The 23,186-nt window shown below is 37.1% G+C and overlaps 1 protein-coding gene and 1 long non-coding RNA gene across 2 annotated transcripts in view; one reads left to right on the top strand and one right to left on the bottom strand.

The window, feature by feature from the left end:
• LOC129534268 (uncharacterized) overlaps positions 1-20,168 on the top strand; it is a 25,810-nt gene extending 5,642 nt beyond the window's left edge. Inside the window, exon 4 of the long non-coding RNA XR_008680788.2 lies at positions 16,368-20,168. This is a non-coding gene — a long non-coding RNA (uncharacterized lncRNA). The remainder of the gene's footprint in view (positions 1-16,367) is intronic.
• LOC129534267 (uncharacterized) lies at positions 18,845-23,186 on the bottom strand. The gene is made up of 2 exons (XM_055390773.1): positions 22,957-23,186; positions 18,845-20,668 (listed from the first exon to the last, which is right to left on the bottom strand). Exons 1-2 carry the CDS (start codon positions 22,963-22,965, stop codon positions 20,066-20,068), a joined length of 612 nt encoding a protein of 203 aa, XP_055246748.1. The 5' UTR covers positions 22,966-23,186; the 3' UTR covers positions 18,845-20,065.

The following is a 23,186-nucleotide window of genomic DNA, read 5'->3' as shown; positions in this document are numbered from 1 at the left end:
CTGAGTGACAGAGTGAGAACCTGTCATGAAAGGAAAAGGAAAAGGAAAAGGAAAAGGAAAAGGAAAAGGAAAAGGAAAGGAAAGGAAAGGAGAAAACTCAATGGAGAAAAGATAGTCTATTTGATAAATGGTATTGGAAAAACTAGATATCCACATGTAAAAGAATAAAACTGGACCCTTATCTTACACCACACACAAAAATGAACTCTTAATAAATTAAAGACATAAACATAAAACCTGAAGCTGTAAAATTCCTAGAGGAAAGCCTAGGGAAAAGCTCCTTGATATTTTCCTTGGCAATGATATTTTTTATATGACCCCAAAAGCACAGGCAACAAAAACAAAACAAGTGTAACTACATCAAACTAAAAAATCTACAAAATGAAACAGCAGCCAGTGGAGTGGGATGAAATATTTACAAACCATCTATCAACCAATGGAGTGGGACATAAGAAATTCACCTGACTCAATAGCAAAAAAAAAAACAAGTTTTAAAAATGGGCAAATGGCCTGAATAGACATTTCTTCAGTGAGGATATACAAATGGCCAACAAATATAGGAAAATGTGCTCAACATGACTAATCATCAGGAAAACGCAAATCAAAACCACGATGAGATAACAACCTCACACCTGTTAGGATAGCTATTATCAAAGAGATAAGAGATAACAAGAGTTGGCAAGGATGTGGAAAAAAAAGGAATCCTAGTTATACTCTTGATAGGAATGTAAATTAGTACAGCCATTGTGTAAAACTGTATGGAGCATCCTAAAGAAATTAAAAGTAGATCTACCATATGATCCAGCAATCACTCTTCCTGGTATATATCCAAGTGAAACGAAGTCACCACTTCATGAAGATATGAACTCCCATATTCATTGCAGCATTATTCATTACAGCCAAGAAGTTGTGACATATGTACGCAAACACATACATACACATACAATAGAATATTATCCAGCCTTAAATGAAGAAGGAGATTCTGCTGTTTATAACATAGCTGCACCTAGGGAGCATTATACTAAGTAAAATAACTCAAAGGAAGAAAATCACTGCATGATCTCACTTATGTGTCAAATCTAAGTTTTTTTAATGAATATATAAAAATAGAGTATAAAGGTGGTTACCAGTGTTGAAGGCTGGGGAAATGGAGAGATATCGATCAAAGGGTACAAAGACACAGTTGTCTCAAATGAATAAGTCTAGAGATCTAACGTAGAGTATCAGGACTATAGTTAATAATATTATATCACATACCATAAATTTGTTAATGGGGGTAGATTTTAGTTACTCATACCACAGAAAAAAGAAGAAAAAGCAACTGTGACAGATATGTAAATTTATTTGACGGTAGTAATCATGTTGTATGCCTTAAATATATACAATAAAAACAAAAACACAGAGACCATCTTACTGTGATATCTAATAAATAAAATAAATACATATTTGCTTGTTTTTTTCTCCTAATCTCAATCTGCCAGATCTTTCTTTCCTCTTCTCTTTTTCTCAAGGTGATATCTGAAGAGGTCCCAGGGATAATGTTTTGAAAAGTACTATATAAAATTATTTCTAAGTTATCTCTAAATTATCTCAATTAAATTTTATATAAAAGAGATATTATTGAACCAAAGTATATTTTAATAATAAAATAACTTTTAATGTTTATTAATAACATTTTGTTTATTAAAAAATTAATTGAGATACTTCAGAGATAACTTAGAAATAATTTTATGTAGTACTTTTCAAAACATTATCCCTGGGACCTCTTCAGATAACATCTTGAGAAAAAGAGAAGAGAAAAAAAAACTGGCAGATTGAGATTAGGAGAAAGCAACCAAATATTTATTTATTTTATTCAATAAATGTAAGTATTTAACAATAAAAATACATAAATTTCACAAACTTGAAGAAAATATTTGCAAACAAAAATAACTAATGATATAAAATAGTTCATGAGGTCTTCAAATCAATAAGGAAAAAAAAAAAGGAAAACAGGATATTAAGAGACAATTCAGAGATACGAAAACTTAAAGGATAATAACAACTGTATGGCTAAAAAATTCTTCAATTCGTTGGTAAACAAATAAAAATTGAAACCAGTTGTCACTCTATCAAATTGAGCAAAACATAAAAAGCTTGATAATACTAAGTGTTGGTGAAAATGTGTAGCAACACACAGGAATTTTCATGTGTTACTGGTGAAGAAAAAATTGTCATGACCTCATTGAAGAAATTTGGTAAAAATTAGTGATGAGAAGATAAGCCTAAGCTATGAACAAGAATATCACTTCTATGTATATACCCTAGAGAAATCCTCAACCACAAGGATATCTTAACAGGAATTTTATAGCAGCCATAGTTTTTAAAAATAAAACTTTGGAAAGAATAAAAATATTTATTAATAGGATGTTATGGCCTGAATTTTGTACCCCCAAAATTCATGTCAAACTCCTGACTCCCAGTATTTCAGAATGTGACTATGTTTGGAGACAGTCTTTAAAGAAGTATTTAAGTAAAAAGTAGGTTATTACAGTGGGCCTAATTCAGTATGACTAGTGTTCTTACAAGAGGGAGAAATTTGAACACAGAGGTGTACCAAGGGAAGACCATGTGAAGACACAGTGAGATGATGGCTACAATGAACTGAATATTTGTGTTTCCCCAAAATTCATTTGTTGAAATCCTCACCCCCAATATGATGGTGTTATGAGGTAGGGCCTTTGAGAGCTGATTAGGTCACCAAGGTGAGGCCCTCGTTAATGGAATTAATGTCCTTACAAAAGGAAGCTAGAGAGGTCCCTCCTATTTCCACCACGTAAGAATATGAGAAGACGTCTGTCTGTAGCCTGGAAAATCACCCTCACAAGAACTCAAACATGTTAGCACCCTGATATTGGACTTCTAGCCCCCAGAACAGTGAGAAATAAATATCTGTTGTTTATAAACCACCAAGCCTGTGGTACTTTGTTATAGCAGCCTGAACTAAGACAAATGTCATCTACACGCCAAGAAAAGATGCCTCAGAAGAAACCTGCTGGCACCTTAACATCAGACTTCCAGCTTCTAGAACTGTAAAAAATAAATGTTCATTGTTTAAGTCATACAGTCTATGTCACTTTGTTATGGCAGCCTTAGCAAGCTAATACTGAGGGTTAACAATGCATTTTTGTGTATTCATTTATTACTATAAAACAATTAAAATTAATAAATTAGAGCTAAAGCTGTCTTAAATGCATATATAATTTTGAGGGAAATAAGCTGGAAAATGACAAATATATAAAATGATTTATAAAAGTATTAAACACACAAAACTCTATAGTTTCTATACACGTATGTATGCAGTTTAAAAATAAAAACATTTATGAGAAGATGGAGGAAAGAAATGAAATTGTGGTGGTAAATATTTAGAGACTCTACTGTACGTGGGAGAGAGAGGAAACAAGTCAGCTGAAGCCAACATGCAAAATATAACATCTCCTTAACCTAGATAGTGAGCACATGGGTGTTTTATAAATTAAATTCTATACATGTAAGTTTAAATATATAATGGTATAAAAAGTAGAGGTGGAACATCATTATCATATATTGACTCATTTTATATAATCCCATTGTTAATTACTCTCAAGACTTACGGCAGCAATTTTCATTTAAAATTATTTCTTGAGGTATCTTTTACAATAGGATTTACATGACTAGAAGTGAATTGTGTTTCTACATTACTTATAATGTCATAGAACAAAGATAGCTATAAGCACCCATCAAATGGCTGCTACTATTTCTAAGATGGTACAATTTTAGAGATGACTTAAATTCCAAGTAAGGAATAATAAATTTAAATGACAGAAAATGTACACCAAAAATTCTACTTCTTAAATCTCAATTTTCTAAGCAGTGTTGGTTTGCATGTGATTTGCATTACACAGGTTAAGCATTCCTAATCCAAAAATAAAAATCCGAAATGGAAATTTTTCCACACCTGACCTTAGGTAGCGGGTCACAGTCAAAACATAGTCACACAACATACAGTTTATTCAGTGTCCCCAAAAGCAAAAAGACCCTCCCAGCCACCTTCAGCTGCAATATATTTCTTCTGTTCAAGTCCGAATCTCCCCATGCAATCATGCCTACAAAAAATAATAAAATTGCATGTGTGGAGGCTGGATGTACCAATGATTAACTCCCCAGGATGCCCTTCAAGGGGCTAAGACTTACGTGTTTTAGTGTGTTTTGTTTTGTTTTTATAGACAGGATCTCACTTTGTTGCCCAGGTTGAAGTGCAGTGGCCTGATCATAGCTCACTGCAACCTCAAATATTTGGGCTCAAGCAATCCTCCAGCCTCAGTAGCTGGGACTACAGGTACGCACCACCACACTCAACTAATTTTTAAAATTTTTTTTTTAGAGATGAGGACTCACTATGTTTCTCAGCCTGCTCTTGAACTGACCTCATGAGATCCTTCCGCTTCAGCCTCCTGATTAGCTGAGATTACAGTTAGCCACTGTGCCTGACTAACTCATCATGTTTTTTTGTTTATTCTCTGTTCTCTGATGTAAAGATATGTTTGAAATGTCAGGAATTCCTATAATAGTGATTTTAAAAAATAAAATAAAAGAGGCAGCATACATAGCAAAGAAAGTCAGACCGCTGGAGAAAATGAACAATGGTGTAAGTGTGAAACATCTTAGAGCAGATGACGGTGTTGGGATGACCTCCATATATGACCTAAAGAAATAGAAGGATAAACCGTTGAGGTTCTATGCTAAAAGCAGTGAACAGAGGTAAGGAAAAATAGAAAAACACTGCATAAAGCTAAAAATGAAGGTCTTAATCATGTATTGAAAGTGTGGAACTGCTGGTGTTGCAGTAAACACATGCTACTTGATGGTATGCTGATCATGAAACAAACAAAGATATATCACAGTGAACTTTAAATGGAAGGGAACTGTGAATATTCAATGGGCTGACTGTAGAAATTTAAGAAAAGACACAGCATTAAATTTTTAAAGATTCATAGTGACAATACATCTACTGACATGAAGTAGTGGAGAAATTCATTGATGACTTTGCCAAGATCATTGCTGATGAAAATCTGATGCCAGAACAAGATTATAATGCTGATAAGACATCATTGTTTTGGTGTTATTGTCCATGAAAGATGGACTACAGCTGATGTGTCAGCCCCCACAGGAATTAAGAATGCCAGGGAATAACTGTGTTGAGATGTGCTAATGCTGCAGGCACACATAATTATAAACTTACTGTGATAGGCTAAATCTTGCATTCCAGCTATTTTCAAGGAGTGACTTTCTTACCAGTTCACTGTTACACTAACAAAAAGGTATGGATTACCAGGGACATCTTTTCTGATTGGTTTCACAAATATTTTCTATCAGTGGTTTGCACTAATTGCAGCAAAGCTGGACTGGATGATGACTGCAAGATATTGTTATTGCTTGACAACTGTTCCACTCATACTACAGCTGAAATTCTCATTAAAAATAATGTTAATGCATGTAATTTTCCCCAAATGTGACTTTATTAATTCAACCATATGAAAAGAGTATCCTTAGATCCATGAAGAGTAAACACATAAACACTTCCTTGAATAGCATGCTAGCAGCAGTGAACAGAGGTGTGGGTGTCAAAGGTTTTCAAAAGAAGTGTAGCATGAAGGATGCCATATATGCTATTGCCAGTTCTTGGAACACAGTCACTAAAGATACGGTTGTGCATGCCTGGCATAACATCTGGCCTGCGACTATGTTCAGTGATGGTTAGGAACAAAGCAATGACTTTGAAAGATTTTGTATGCCAAATGAGAAAAAAATTATATTTGACCCCATTATATATGCAAAATATACCTTCAGAATCCATCAAGAATCCTGCAAGAAGTGGATATCAAAGAAGTTTTAAATACTAATGATGAGACAGTTGTTCATTCATTGATGGTGAAATTGCCTAGATGGTTCTGAAGCAAGGTGATCATGAAAAAGTGACAATGAAGATGGCCTTTCTAAAACTGCAGAAAAAGTGCCTATTGACAATGTGGTTAAAATGTGTGATGGGCTTCCTGAAGGGCTAAAGCAGCATGCATTCATAAATGAACAAGGAATCATGTCAGCTTATCAAATCAAAGAGAGACTTTTAAGACAATAAGTCATTGTTAATGAGGCAGATGATCCTGAAGGAAACATTTTAAAAATCCATCCAGCAGAATGCCTCCTCATCCCCAGAAAACTCACTTTCTGGTCCCTCAGCCCCTCAACTGCTTCTAATGTTTTCTCTCAAAAAAAAAAAAAAAAAAACAAAAAAAAACTGTGTATGGTAACCTTTTAATCAAAGCAGCATAGTAGATGGAGGCTGAAAGCCTGCTGTTGTTGGTTGTTACTGCTGTTTAACAGCTGATACAGGTATTCTGGTGATGCTGCTGGATTGCTTAGTGACCCTGAAAACATTTTTTCATTGTGTTAATAACATCACATTTTTTATTGTTAAGTACTTATATGTGAATAAGGATGAGAAAATGATTGCTTATCAGTGGCATACAAATTCAGTGTCAGGAAAGATGTGATGCCAGACAACCACAGATTGTCAACATGGGTGGCTGAGATGGTGACACCAGTACCCTCTGATGGTTCAAGGTACACATACTTTGTTTCATGCATTAAATTATTAAAAATACTATAGAAAATTACCTTTGGGCTACGTGTATAAGGTGTATATGAAGCATAAATGAATGTTGTGTTTAGACTTGGGTTCCATCCCCAAGATATCTTATGTATAGGCAAACATTCCAAAATCTGAAAAAATTCAAAATCCAAAACACTTCTGGCATTTGGGATGTGACATCCTCAACCTGGATTAATATTTTTCCTCTTACTTCTTAAGTAATCGCTACTTTCTTTTAACTGCTTTAAATATTTCATTTATAAAAGGTGGTAAAACCATTGTTAATTTTCTTACATTGCTGTCATCCTACCAAGCAGCTTGGTGAAAAAACTCAACGACTAATGTGGAAGAAAAAAAGAGAAAATTTTTCTTCCACAACTAGATACAGATTAGACACAGATTAGAAATACTATTATTAGTAATTATAATATAATCAACTTGATAAATTGAGTGTTTTTAAAAAGTTACAATTAAAAATAAAACAAAAATTTCTCCAAGTCATTCTTAGCATTAGAGATGTGTATTTTAAGATGTATTTTCTGATGGGTTCAGCACAGATCACGTAACATTTAAAAGACTCACAGGGTAACTTCTGTATTGCACAGCCATAGGGCCATGAGAGAATATTTTTATTCCCTAGGCAAAGTCAGTCTATTAGAAACTTTTAAACCTGATGTTTAGGATGAATCACATGCTGGAATTGGAAAGAACTCTTAAAGATAATTTAATTTAACCACCTTACTGTAGTGATGAGGAAACTGAGGCTCCCCAGAGTCAAGGGTCTTGATCAAAGTAGTGGAGGAAGTTGGGGGCAGAGCCAGGAGTTAAACTCATCTATAATCTATACTTGGACCTTTAAAAAAATAAAAAGCCTACTTCATTTAATAGATGCTGACATTAAATGCTCAGTTCTTTTTTACTTTAAAAATGCTTCTGGGAATGCTTAGTGGGATTTCTGTGAAACTTACTTCTGGGTTCTGAATGCAAGCTAAGTGTAATTCTAACCAGCTGACTTTGTGTATGAAATCACTGGCACTTTCCAGTGTAGGTTCCTTTGAAGGTGAGCAGATTTTCTGCCAACTGCCAAATTGGCTGGGCAAGCATGGGCACTGAAAACTACCCCACGGATTTTGGAAACCTGTCCAAATCTGTGTCCCTTCCTTCCTAAGCGTCACTAGCACATCTGAAATTTGAAGAATGCAGTTAAGGATGGTGAAAAGCAAACATCCCTTCTAAGGTGATCACTATTTCCACCTTCTTGTTCTCATTCCTTTCTTTCTCCACTCTTAAATAATATTAAGAGCTGCCAGTTTACTGCTTTGACGATAAAAACGAGTCACACAAATAGATTTCTAAAACAGTCTAGAAACATTTTCTGAATGCCTACCATATTCAGGCAGTATGCTAAATATATCCAAAAGCATACAAATATACCATGAATCCAGGAGAATCTAGACAGCCCAGGTCTTCCTTCAGATTATTTTGACTCAGAATCCATTGTTGGTGGCATTGACAGTCAGTACCTTTTCTCATTCCCAATAATCTGTCATACTTAAAGATGGTAATCCAGTGTATATAAATGTATTTGCAAATTTATGTAAATACACCCAGATCATATTGACAAATGGAGACCCCTGCCTATCCTTTACATAGAGTCTTTCTTGGAATCTAACGGATACCCCCGACGAATCTACTGCCGCCATTAGCATCACTACTACACCTGCAGGCCTTCAAAGATGCACCTCAGCTCCAAGCAGAGTAAAAGAGGCTGGCTCACAGGAAAGAGAAATCAATGGAGGAGGCGGGAGAGTGAGGAAGGGAAAACACCTACCATTTCTATATGATAAGCAGAGGAAGTAAGGAGGTAAATTTTTTAAATGACTTATTTTTTTATCAGAAACAAAAAATAATTTCTTACTTTTTTTTTTTTTCTGATACAGGGTCTCACTCTGTGGTGCAGGAGGGAGTGCAGTGGTGTGATCACAGCTCACTGCAGCCTTGACCTCCTGGCCCCAAGTGATCCTCCTACCTCAGCCTCCTGAGTAGCTGGGACCACAAGTGAGCCCGGCCATGCCTGACTAAATTTTTTTTTTTTTTTTTGGTAGAGAAGAGGTCTCACTATGTTGCCCAACCTGGTCTCAAACTCCTAGGCTCAAGTGATCCTCCTGCCTCCGCCCCTCAAAGTGCTAGGATTACAGGCATGAGCTACCCTGCTGAGCCCCAAATTTTTCACTTTTCTTGAGAGCATCAGTTAAGCAACTTATAAAGTTTTACCTATCTGTATTAAAAGATATAATATCAGTACAAGCAATTATGTCTATTGTGTCTCTATTTTAAACAAAATGGGCTATGAGAGTTACTCATACAGAGCAAGGAGAGGATTTCTACCTAAAATTAATTAAATCATAAAAAGAAAGAGCTTAGAACTAACTGCTACCATTTGTATACTCAGCAAATATTTTAGGCCTATTGGCAAAGCTATTTGTTAAATAGAATTTGATGAAACATGAATTATATCTATCTTAAATTTAGAATCTAAAATATTACTAAGAATGATTAAGCTGTCTAATATATATTCTGTTTAATAAAAATTAAATAGAAAAAAATACATATATTAGAAAACCATTTTATTTCCATATGGACCTGAGACTTAATTAACAGAACATCAAAATAGTACTGAGAAATACTTTACCAAGTGTTCTGATCTCAAGTGGATATAGTCATTACCTTTAAAAAATTAAGTACAGTATCAGAACAAGTGGGATTTTAAAGAGGTAAAAATATCTAAGAACTATTATAAGTTTAGAAATTGAATTGAGAATAATACTTGAGATACAATATGGTGGTTCCTCTATGCAAAATTAAGCAATGTTTGTTACTCATAAAAGGTTATTTCCTGTTTGTCTGCTTGTTTTTTTTCTCCAAAGCCTATAGAATAGGATCTGGCTTTATAATGGATTTAACAGAGAAACAACACATAGTTCTAGGCCTTGAGCCTTCCAAAGTTGGGTGTTGGTTTGCTCATGCTAATTATTTTAGTACTGCAGTAGGTCAAAATGGAAGTATGTTGAGTAAGGCTCTGGGGAGTTAGAGTGGAGCGGGCAGAGGACAATCTTCTTGCTGAAGGACATAGCACTTAAAATCAATATATGCCTTAGAAGGGCTAAATCTAGGCATTCACCTGTGACAATGATCTCTCTTAATCAGATAAAAAGATACCTTCCTTCCAGAAAAATCAGAACCTAAAGTTATTAATCACACTGAGGTGCAGAGACGGTAATGAGAAAGGAGTGATGGCAGTGCCATATGTAGTTACCTTGCCCCTGGCTAGCTGTATGACCATGGAAAAGTTCCTGTCCTTGTCTAAGTCACAGTCTCCTGTCTGTAATATGATGATTATAAGAGCACTAATTTTGGAACAGTCATGAGGATCAAAGGACAAGGCGAAGAAAACATGTAGCACAGTGCTAGGAGAAGCAGCAGACTCTTTATAAAGGGTAATTATAATATTTTATGAGTCCCAAGTCAAGGTAGAGGTTACAGAGAATAGAATTACTCTGCTCTAGAAAATAGGAAGAATTTGGCTTTCTATTCCTGAAAAAGAAGAGGCAAAGAAATGCCAAATGAGAAAAAGTGTGTGTGTGTGTGTTTGTGTGTGTGTGTGTGTGAGAGAGAGAGAGAGTGAGAGAGAAGCTGCTCAATACAAAAAGTAAAAACATTGACAAATTTAAAAATAGACAAATGCAAATAATGACATGTGCTCTGAGGAAAATATAAAATGCTAGAAAGAGCTGGAGGGTGGAGACTTTATCATGGATAGCCAGGGAAGTTGTGAAAAATCCTCATGGCAAGATGAAACTAATAATTTAAAGATATGGGGGAAGAGCAGTTCAAGCAAAGGGAAGAGAGCTTGTATAAAATGTGCTCAGCATTTCAAAGCAAAAAGAAATCTGTAATCCTGGAAACCAGAGAATGAAGACTGGTAATAGCTGAGACCAGGGTCAGATCACAGTAAGGCTTTAGATTTTATTTTGTTAAGATACAGAGAAAAATCATTGAACCTTTTAGTAGAGCTTGATGTAATCTATATTATAAAGCAAATATTTTAGCAGCTCTTGGCATGTAGTCTTAAAAGCAACAGTAGAACGGGTCCATTTTAATGGTTTCAGGAATCCATGAAACAGCTCACAGTTGTTTGGTATAGGACTGAGATGTAGAAATGATGAAAGATTGTCAGTTCAGATTCAGAATAGATGTTAAATGTGGGGCTGACAGGATACGAAGAAGAGGAAAAGTGAGAAGTCAACCATGACTGCCAGATTTTTTATCTGAAAAACAGAATAAATAAGAGTTGGGGAGTATTTAGAAATAAACAGGTTGAGGAAGAATGGATTAATGTAGGCAAAGTGGTAAATAATTGTTTTTAGACATATTACATTTGAGAGGCTAATTCATCATCTAAGCAGAGATGTTGACTGGGAAACTGGATTAAGGAGACTGGAGCTCAGGGGAGAGGTTCAATTTGAAAATACAAATTTGGGAGTTTTCAACCTATATTCAATTTAATGCCATGGGAACTGAGGTGCCAGCATATTCAGATCTCTGGAAGAGGAGAAGGGGTCAGCAGAATAGACTTGAGAATGTGTGGGGTTCTGGAACCCACAGACAGAAGCCAAGTTTAAAGTCAAGCTGGGAAGAAGGAGGGAGGGTCTCTCTGTGTCAAATGATGTTAAAAGAGGAAGTTGCAATGAGGACAGAAATTGAATGTTGGTTTTTCCAAGATGGAGTTGATGATCATTATATGAATGAATTCAGTGGTGCAAGGACTATGACAGCCTGTGTGGAGTGGATTAAGGGGAAAGTGGGTGGTGAAGATGTGTAGACAGGGATTTTAATAGCCTTGTTTATTTAAACAAAAATGTATGCAGTTCCTCCAAACATAAAATGAATAAAAATAAGTTGCTTTTAGTGGCAATATGTGGGTGGTGGCAGAGAAAAAGCCTCTCTCTTTTTTCATCACACTTGCAGTCATCCTGAGACACCTTCATGCAATAGTTTGTCTCCAGGAATATACTTTGGAAATTGCCAGTCTCTAAGACACTTTCCAAATCTTTATGGAAGAACAGTGATTCCATGGTTCTGTAATAATGCATGTTCTTTTAATGATGCTGAGGCTTAATGGCAACACACCAGACACCGTCCCTATCCTTGGATTTTTCACAAGTTTAGTGAAATCAGATTAAGAAATAATAATGTGGCTTTTGTTTCACGGTGAATAAGGCTGGAAATAGCAACCAAAGCATTTAAATGACTGAAGAAAACTAACTCAATCAAGAAACTTTTTCCCAAAATGATATAAATATTTGATATAGATTTTTGACCATAGGTTCTCAGGCACATTCAGATCTCTATAGACAAGTCAGATGAGTCTGGACAGTCAGGCAAACAACTCTATAGATACAGTGTGTATATCTGTCCCCACCCAAATCTCATGTTGAAATGTAATCCCCAGTGATGGAGGTGGGGCCTGGTGGTAAGTGTTTGGCTCATGGGGGCAGATCCCTCACAAATGGCTTGGGCCATCCCCTTGGTGATAAGTGAGCTCTTGCTCTGAATTCACTTATTTAAATAAGATCTGGTTATTTAAAAGTGTGTAGGCTGGGCGCGGTGGCTCACGCCTGTAATCCCAGCATTTTGGGAGGCCAGGGAGGGTGGATCACAAGGTCAGGAGTTCAAGACCAGCCTGGCCAAGATGGTGAAACCTGGTCTCTACTAAAAACACAAAAAATTAGCTGGGCATGGTGGCGGGTGCCTGTGATCCCAGTGACTCGGAAAGCTGAGGCAGAGAATTGCTTGAATCCAGGAGGCGGAGGTTGCAGTGGGCCGAGATCGCACCACTGCACTCCAGCCTGGGCAACAGAACAAGACTCTGTCTCAAAAAAAAAAAAAAAAAAGTGTGTGGCACCTCCCCCACAACTCTCTCTCTCTTGCTCCTGTTCTCCCCATGCAATGTGCCTGCTCCCCCTCTGCCTTCCACCACAATTGGATGCTTCCTGAGGCTTCCCCAGGAGCAAATGCCACTGTGCTTCCTGTGCAGCCTGCAGAACCGTAAGCCAATTAAACCTCTTTTCTTATAAATTACCCAGTCTCAGGAACTTCCTTATAGGAGTGCAAGAATAGCCTAACACTATTAGAATTAAAGATAACCAAGAAGAGCCTATCTTTAATTATTTTCAGTATCAGAACCCATTCTGGACAAAGCTGCTTTTTAATGGCTCCTTTTGAACTATTCCCAGATGTGCTCCTTACACCATGGCTAACATAATGATACCTATTAAATAGCAAAAATATTCTTCTATACATGGGTTTAACTCATCCAAAAAAACTGCGAATCCTTTAGTAATTTCTCCTGTATATTTTTTCCACATCTAGTTTTAAATGACTAAGACCCACTGCAATTAGTCTCACCTTTCATTCAATCTTGACATACAGGAAGGTAAGAGTATATTTATTGAAGTGAGATGATGTGGCAGTGCACCACACAATTCAGGGTCTGCAGTGACAGATATCCTGGGCTTTAAGAACCTCACATAATTCTTTCATAGTGTTAGACAGTGGTTGATGGCACTATGCAACGGGTTCCCAAACAAGGCTAATGATCATAAGAGATAATTATAGAGGGTAGTTGTGGAACTTCTTTTTCTTTCACTTCTTTTCATTTTCCCAGCACTGGTTGTTTGATGTAAAGATTTCTTCTTTTCTAAATTATAGGTATAGATAGACCTATAATTTAGAAAAGGGGGCCTAAAATTAAATCTTTTGTTATCATTGTAACTGTTAAAAATATGTTTATCTGCCTCTTTGTTTGTCTCTGAGAGAGAGAGACAGAGACAGAGACAGAAAGCAAATATGTGCATCTAAAGAAGAAAAATGAAAAGTTTGGGCTAATTGGACTGATAATATTCCTTTAAGGGAAAGCAGTGTCCTATGTTTTGGAAAACTCTTTGACTTGTTATTTGCCTGTGAAAGATTAGGGCCTCCTGACCTCAGTCTAGAGGGATACCATTTTGTAAACATAATTAGTTAAATGGCAAAACAGAAAAAAGTAGCAGTACTTTTGGCAGTGTTCCTGTCAATTAGAGAAGCTGAATAGACTAGGAAGAGAAAATAGCACAGTCTATTTGACTCTAGAATCAAGGGGTTCCTTGTTAGAACTATATTTAAATATAATTGGCTTCCTTTGGAATTCTGTGTGTTATTCGTTCAAAACTTTATTCTGAGAAAACATTCATGAGCTTCATCAGGCCATCAAAGACACTTAAAAATTTTTTTAGACATACTACTCTAAGGAAAGATGTTTCTAAATGGCAATGCTGAAAACTGGAGCAGTAGAGAAACCCAACAGGAAAGAGATTGCACAGTAAATTTCTAGGCATCACAGAGCAGTTATATTTGAAATGTTTATTTTCTGAGCTCTAATTACCTCCCATCACTACCAAATCTCTGATTAAAAAGCTTAAAAATTATGAAAATCCCAATATTGATGCTCTTCAGTGGAGAGAAAGAAAGGGTGGTGGTTCTTTTTATTATTATATTTTAAGTTCTAGGGTACATGTGCACAACATGCAGCTTTGATACATAGGTATACATGTGTCATGTTGGTTTGCTGCACCCATCAACTCATCATTTACATGAGGTATTTCTCCTAATGTTATCCCTCCCCCAGCCCCCCACCCCCAGACCGGCCCCGGTGTGTGATGTTCCCCGCCCTGTGTCCATGTGTTCTCATTGTTCAACTCCCACTTATGAGTGAGAACATGGGGTGTTTGGTTTTCTGTCCTTGTGATAGTTTGTTTAGAATGGTGGTGGTTCTAAGGCAACTGGCAGCAAACACGGAGAAGCCTGAGGGATCCCACAGAGACGTTGGGGAAACGGGCAGCGCTGAATGATTTAGGCACAATTGTGTGGCAAATATCTTTATCCAAAATGTGCTAGAGGAAGAGCACCCGCAGGAAGGGTAAGGAGGAACGAAACTACATCTTGCTGTTGTGGGGCAACATGATTGCAAGAGAAAGACAACTCCAAAAAGACAGAGAACTTGGGGATGACCAGGAAAGAGAGAGTTTACCAACCAAACTTCCTGTTACCTACTTATGTAAAAGAGACCATATAACATATTGTAACTTGCTTTCTCATATGGGAGGACTTCTCATTTTTAATAAATATGTTTCTATATCATCCTCAATCCTAATGACTGTTGCCTCAATATGTGAGTATACTCTAATTTTCCTTATCCTATAACTTATTTTTACGCATGTAGGCTGCTTCCTTTCTTTCTTTTAATGTTTATAAATGATAAGTGTCCAATGCCTCGTGTATTTGTTGAGTAAATACACTGAATGCTACAATTAAGAGTCTTTAAATTAAATTTTGGACATTTGTTCAATTATCTTATAATAAGTTATTAGAGGTGAAATGTTTAGTCAAACAGTTTGTATACTTCTTAATTGCAGCAATTACAGGTGAAAACCCCTTTATCAATTTGTTCTAAGTTTCCATTTGCATATGGCAATTGAGGCGAGTAGACTACTTCAATTAGGAGATAATGAAACATTCATAACAGCTCAGTAAATCTGCCTGTTGGAGCTTTGCTTAAAAATTTCATCTGGGCTATGTGTTTAAAGTAAAATATCAGCTGTCATTCTTATTTTATACAGTTATGAATATGGGCATGAAGTAGATTCATTTTTGTTCATATTTTTCTATGTGGAATATAGGCATAATAGCTCCTACATTGAACAGATTAAAAGCTAAATTCATCTGCATAGAAGTGTTAATAGATCTTGGTTCAATGTGGACAAGCTATTCTGGACCTACTGACCAACTGCCATGTTAAGGGGTCCTTTCACTGAAACTTTGAGTTTGTCCTACTTTTTCTTATACCCCATATTTTGCCTGGATTATGTCCTTAGTAACAGCTTCAGGAACAATGAATATCAAGTAAAGTTCCTCAGTGCCTGTGTATCTGAAAACATTTTTATCTGGCCCTTTAACTTAATCGTCATTTAGCCTGATACATAATTGAGAGTTCAAAATAACTTTCTCTTAATATTTTAAGACGTTGCTTTATTATCTTCTACTGTTAAGACACTGTTAATGAGAAGTCCAGTTCCATTCTGATAGCTCTTCCTGTGCAGATAATCTATTTTTTCCCAGCTAGAAACTTTAAAAATATTCTCCTTATATTTAGTGAATTTCATGAAAATCCATCCAGCTAGGAATCTATCCTCATTAATCCTATTGATACTTAGCAGCACGAATCTGAAGATTTTCTTAAGTTTTGCTAACTATTCACCCATTCCTTTTTGGTTGGATGTTTTATTCCCTTTATTTATTTTATTCTGAATTTCCTATTTGTTGAATATTGTGCCTCTTATGTTGATCCTTGATGTCTCTTGTTTCGTTTTTTTTTTTAAATTATTTCCCCTCTTTTAAACTATTTGTCTGAGCTGGCTCCTCAGTTTTATTTTCCTGCCCTTTGAATGTTTCATACCAACTGCCACAATTTCTATTCTAAAAACTCTTGGACTGATGGATTTACACAGAGCTTCATTTATAGTTGTATGACTAAAGTATCTTCTCACTTATTTCTATGACTATTAGAATTTTTAAAAATTCTGAATTATGTCTCTAATAGACATCCACTGAACATCACTTGAACTCTGTGTGTGGCTCAACTACAGCAAGTCAGCAAGCTGCCTTTCTTCCTGAGAGAATGAATGAAGAGGGCTTTTGGGTTGGAGCACTAGTATCAGTAACATCAACAATTGGAATCCACCCATTCTAAAGAGCAGCTTTCCAATTGGATGTACCTAAGATGACACGGTTGTTAAATCAAAGCCGTAATTATACCTCAGTGATCCCGATTCTAAGACTGGTGCTCTTGCCCTTATACTTTTGGCTGAGTGACTTAACAGACATGATCATGGCCAATTAAATTTTTTATCATAAAATTTTAAGTATTTCACATAAGGCATCAGCCCTTTATAGGTTACCATAGTATGATATGTAATATAAGTTATATAAAATTATATCATTTTTGACGGTATGAGTCATTTACGATAATACATTTATACACATTTATAGAAGTTTTCATGTGTGCAAATAGTTTATTTAAGACATCTTAGTTTGAGTAAGCTCTACTGTGCCAAGAAGGCTGAGTTTTCCTTGAAATGTCAATGCTTTAAAGTCTAAGGAAAATATTCCACAGCTCCATGGCAGCTGTTTTCAGGGAAAATTATAGTTAGTAGTTTATGGTTGCCGTAGCATCCCAGTTAATACCATAGCAATGAGGTTTAAATTCTGTCAGAAACAAAAAGTCACTGCATTTGTATGGGCATTTCTACTGTGAAAGTTAAGGCTGAGTCAGAGTTTTCAGCTAGCAAGACTCAGATTTCCTACCTTTCAAAAGTACTCTCCAGTGGGGTGAGGGGTGTATCACCTGACCTGCCCACAGGGGCACCTAAGATAAATGTGCCAGGCAACAGGGGAGTCGGGGGGATACCTGTCATATGGAATCCTTGGCAAGTTTCACGCAGGGCCTTCCTGAGTAGCCAAAGGGCTTTAGGGAGAAATCTGAAAAAATGAATTTCTAGTGTAAGTATCACAAAAAAGAACTAAATTAATACACATTATCTTTGCAGCAGTTGACTTTCTCAGTACAGGCAATTACAGAGAAGGCCTACCCCATACTTTAGCCACACTGCTGTTTCTTCATGAGGACATCTGAGCTTCCCCTAAGAACAACCAAATGTCCACTTCCTCAGAGAAAGAAGTTCATAGTGCCACTGAGAAATTTAGCCTCTAAAGATTTATCAAACATATTCTGTGGAGGCTGTCAATTCTTGCCAACAGTTAGCAAAGCAGAAAAGCCAACAGCAATAGGGATTTAGAGTGCCATAGAATTCTAACTTGTCTTGAGGTCATTAAAGTTTTAGCCTCACTTCTTTTTAGTTAGCTGTTAGTTTCTTTGGAAGATTGTATTTTGAAGGAGTAGAGAATACATTTTAATAAACACAGGGTAGTAGACTGGATGATATATTTATGTGGAATGCCTCAGTGGAGTAAGAAATATAAACTTAAGAGCTAGAATGCAGACATCTTTAGAATAAAAGTGGGTAAGAGAATACAGGACAGGAAACAAGTTTTAAATGACTCAACAACTTAAGCACAGTCTGAAAAACATTCAGTAAGTATATGGTTGTTCAGGGAGGATATTAAAAGATCGAAAGTGTTGATCTGTGATTGGGCAATATCAGCATAACTATATTGACCACCCTGGAGGTAGAAATGTTTTCTGATTGGCCATCGTGAATATGCTTTAACATGTGTGTGGATGACAGATGTGTTTAGATGAGTCTCATCAAGAGGGCAATGTTTTCACTAATGCACTGGATTTGTTCCAGCAACAATGGAGGCACACCCATGAATAAAAAGACAGAGGCTTGGGTAGTGATGTAACTTCAAAATAAAAGGAAAGGTTGGGTGACATCAGTTTCTGAAACTTCCAATTAGAAGGAATAAGTGCATCCTTCTGTGCTTTCTATAATGCCATGTGTTGTGATGTGCTGTTGCTCAGTTAAGTTCAATAATACTTTTCCAAGAGTGATGCAGTGACTAGCTTCAGGAGAATTTTAATTCAAATGCAATGGCCAATATTGTACAGTGTCTCAAGAGATCAAATTCCATTTGGCAGTTTGCAGATGGATAAAAACATGTTGGTCTACTTTAAGACAAAGTAACATTTTACTAAGTGGCAAAGACTGTAAATATTAATAGCTTAATAATAATAACTAATAATATTTAGAAAGACAATTTTAAATTGATTCACCAAAAGATATTTAGGGCTGAAGAACTTAATTCTGCATTTGTATACATACTTAACTCCATGATTTATGTATTAATAATCAAAAAATGTATTTAGCCAGGTCAGTTAGACAGCCAATATAATTTAAATTTTGCAGCCTTAGATCACTCTTAAAGTATATGTTTATTATTTTATTATTAAAATAATCCCTAATCCTATTTCTATGTTATCAATAAGGACATTCTATAGCAGAATTCTAAGCAAATTCTGATGGCAGAGATTTCTCTCTTTCTTCTTTTTTTTTTTTTGAGATGGAGCTTATACCTTACACAGAAAAACAGGAAACAAATTCAAATTTAAGAAATAATATAATAATTTTTAAAAGTTCTGAGAACAACCTCTGCCTCTTGTTTAGCCTAAAGTATGTCAATTGGCAAGTGCTTTTTGGATTACCAATACAAGTGAAAAAATGCTATTCAGCAAGATGCCGCCCGTGAGTCACACCCTGGTCCTTGGCCACCCCTGTGCAGCCAGCTACAGGACCTTTATGGATCACTAGGGGCCTTCACTACACTTCTGGAGAAGCTTAACTCCTCTCCATGGAAACACAGGAGCTGACTCAACCCCCTCGCTGTGCATTCATCCTCCACCCTACTCCCCCAACTATTTTTTTGCTTGGCTAGTTCCATACTGAGTAATCTTTTTCTGTCTTTTGGTTACACTCTTTAAGTCCTGTTCAGAGAGTTAAATGCAAATGCTAGACTCCTAAAAAGCCTATTTTCTGAAGTGAGTAAAAATTATGGGCAAAAATGAACAATATGAAGTAACCTTTTCAGTGGGAACCTTGAAAGACATGTTGATATTTTAAAGAGCAAAGTTTGCCTTATCAAGCCCTGAATGCCTAAAGGAAAAAAAAAAAAAATAAGAAAGAAACAAGCTCTATGTCCTTTCCAAACTTTCACCTTACCTTGACAAATAGACTCTTGCTGTTACCCTTTTTATGAGTTTTCTACGGCTGCCATAGCAAAATGCTACAGACTGGATGGTTTAAACAACAGAAGAATTTTCTCACAATTTTGGAGGCTGGGAGTCTGAGTTCAAGGGGTTGGCAGGTTTTGTTTCTTCTGAGGCCTCTCTCCTTGGCTCCCAGGCGGTCGCCTTTTTGCTGTGTCCTCACATGGTCATCCTCTTTGTTGACTGTGTCCTAATCTCCTCTTTTTATAAGGGCACAGTAGTATTGAGTTAGAACCCACCCTAAAACCACATTTTAACTTAAGTACCTCTTTTAAGGTTCTATTTCCAAATGCAGTTGATGGCAACAGCTGCTGCCATTACCCCGGCTGCAGCAGAGAGGAGGGCTGGGGCTGCACACTCTGTGGAGTCAGTGGGAGCCCCACTCCTTCTGATTTGGGGCAGAAACTTCCCGGGTGCCACTGCAGCCGCCCAAACCTCAAACCTCGGCAGCAGATCCAGGCCCCCTGCTTCACGTAACAGGCAGGAGCCCCACCCTCCTGCAATACGTAGCGGGGCTACATCAGCCAAAACTGCAGCTGTGGATCCGAGCCTTCCTGTGCTCTTGGAAGGGGCTGGGAACAGGCAGAATCTGCCCTCCCTGGTGCAGTTGCAGCCACCCAACCCGCTGCTGCGGACCTGGCCCTCTCGCTCCACGAGCAGGCAGGGGCCAGGAACAAGCAGGAGCCCCGCCCCTTCCGAGTTGATGGGGCTGGAGCTCCCTGGGTGCAGCTGCAGCGGCCAGACCCGTGCATCTCTGCTGCCTGCCCCCTGGCGGGTGGGAAGGCCCCCATGTCTCTGCAGGCTCCGGGGGATCTGATCCCGCTGCCCGGTCTCTCTCCTCTCCTGGCACCCGCTGGGATCTCAAAGCTGGGATGGGGCCCAGCCCTTGGGCCATGAATGGCTGCAGGAGGCAGAAAGATTCCTGTGCCGAAGGGGGTTGGTCCCTGGTAAGGCCCCTCCTTCAGGAGCTGCCCCCTGCGGGTCTCCTCTGAGCTGTTAGAACACTCAATAAAGCTTCTCTTCATCTTGCTCCCCTTCCGCTTGTCTCCATACCTCATTCTTCCTGGATGCAGGATAAGAACTCGGGCAAAGGCACCACCTGCCACAGACGTTTCCACCTGCCACAGAGATATTCCACCCTAAATATCCTGTAACACAGTCACATTCTAAAGTACTGGGGGCCAATACTTCAACATACGAATTTGGTGGTGTGTGGGGAGGGGCACAACCCAGCTAATAATACCCTTCAACAATATCTTAATGTTTATTATCTTTGATGATAATTTTTTATAATTATGTCACGGTACATAATTGTTGCTATTGTACTGTTTAAAATAAAGCATTGCAAATTTTTAAGACAAAATACCTTTTGTTTTGTTAGTGGACATTTTGTTGAAGAAACATTAGCGATGTCTTTTTGTGTCTACATTATAATTTAGTTCAGATCCTTGATCAATGTCCCTTTAAAAACATAGTATAAGTCTAAACTTTAAATCTTAAGATGTTACCTGTATTAAGTATCTAATATTTTCAAACTGACTGACGTCTTTATTCTGTAGAATACCTTCCAAGATTCTTGTTTATTTTTTATGTGATATACGTAGTTACAATATTAAAGGATATAAAATTTCATAAGAAGGCATAAAAGGGAAAGAAAGGACATGGTAGTTTCTAAAGTGGGAGCAAGAGGAGGAAAAATGAAGAATATAGACAGAAATGACAAAGAAGTCACTGTCAGATGGAGTACTAAATTGTCTAAAGCTTGTGGGAGGCAGTGGAATGGCAGGTATCAAGGTCAGGTGTCCACAATCGTGTATGACACACGGGCCGTTGCTAACTTTAAATAGATTAATGATTGTGACCTTTCAACATGAGACAGTGAGCTTAATTTTTTTAAATCGACGGCAGGTTATATATTCATTTCATCTAAGGTGGTTTTCTGTGTGGCCATTTTTAAAAACTGTAGTTCCATATTATTTTGCTCATGTCCATAGTGCAGATATCTAAAAATTAAAAATATATCCAATCTTAACACTAAGTGTGTTTTTCTTTTCTAAGCAAAAATTAAGAAGATACTAGTACTTTGATGGTGAATGTTGCCCAGGGCTTAGCCAGAAAAAACAAGTCTTGTGGCACTAGTTGGAGTTACAGCTAGAAGAATGGACTATGCGGGAGGTGAAAGATATTTCCAGGGGACTGTTTATTAGCCTTGCCCTGATGAACATCTTTTTTGCATGGTATTCTAATGTTGCTAGTGTCTAAAAGGTATGTGATCTTTATCTACATTGCTTTGGATTTTCAACATGTGTTATTTTTCTTGGTAAGAATGCTAGAGTTAAAACAAAGGAACAAAACATGCTAAAGCACAAAAATTTGTTCACAAAGGCATCTATACCTCAACACAGAAGTCTATCCATTCTATCCATAAATGCATCCATGAAGTTCATTTATGTGTATGTGAGTGGGTATTTTGTCTTAGCAATAGTATTTGCAATAAAAGACACATAAAATCACAGAATTGCATGTCTTTCTCTTCATATAATTTTACAAATTTACTTTTAAAATGGTCCCTGGGTTTTCTGTAAGCCAAGGTGATCTTTGTGAGGTTGATGAATAGTCACCAAATGTATTCATTGGCATCTGTTCCCAGAGTGTGTAAGTGCTTGTATAAGACATTTGTATAAGACATTTAATTTTACCCACAAAACAATATATGTTACTTTAAAATTAATTGTGCAGGTGTCTTGATTACAAATAGCTCAACTATAGCTTTCATTTCCAATTTTATCTACATATTATCCCACCAAAGGAAATTACCTCTTGAGGTTTCAGAGGGATATCCATTTATTGCTAAGTTTTCTCTAGAGTTGTCTAATTCCGTAGTGCCACCAATAGGTTTCTCATGGTACATTTACTGTACTGGTGGCGTTTACATTTGAAATTGGAAACGAGGGTGAATTTCTGATTCTTTTCTACAGTGATCAAATCTATAGTGATTTAAATTTAAATCTTGTTGCTCTAAGCAAGACTGAACAAAGAAAAACAAAACAAAATTTACAATTGCTTATTTATACTCCATTTTGCTGAAAGCACTATGAGTGACACAGAGCTATGTAACACAGTACCTCTGAACCCAAGGAAATTCCTCTTAGGCCTGTTGTTCTCAGGAATGTTCTTCCTGGAGACTGTTCAAGAATGCTTTTTTTTTTTTTTTTTTTTTTTTTTGAGATTCCAAGCTCTTAGGAGGGAGCTGGTTGGTGACTACACTTACTGAAGGGAGTACTATTCTCAACTCTCTTCAGTGTTCTCATTTTGGCCCATAAAGCAGGGAAGTGCATCATTTAGAAAAGGAAAGTGAGCATCCATGGCTTGTCTTAACTCTCTCCCAGAAAAAGAAGTAACTTACCTGACTCATGGGGCTAGGAGAAGGAAATGAGCCTGCTCTGCTCTACCCTGAGAGCTCTCTTTTTTCCTGACAGCAAAGTAGTTCTCTGCCCCAGGGAAGCCTTCACAAGACCATCTGAAAGCCATCTCACTCTATCCAGCTACCAGGGTCTGCTGTGTGAGGCAGGTATTTTCTGAGCATGTGTGTGCTCTGCAGACACCAATCCTTCCTCAAGTGGGTTAGCCCTCAAT

This window comes from Gorilla gorilla, chromosome 5 (assembly GCF_029281585.2).
Source record: "Gorilla gorilla gorilla isolate KB3781 chromosome 5, NHGRI_mGorGor1-v2.1_pri, whole genome shotgun sequence".
Classification (NCBI taxonomy): domain Eukaryota; kingdom Metazoa; phylum Chordata; class Mammalia; order Primates; family Hominidae; genus Gorilla; species Gorilla gorilla.
Note: the sequence above shows the minus strand (reverse complement) of the source record. Positions and strands in the feature narration are given on the sequence as shown.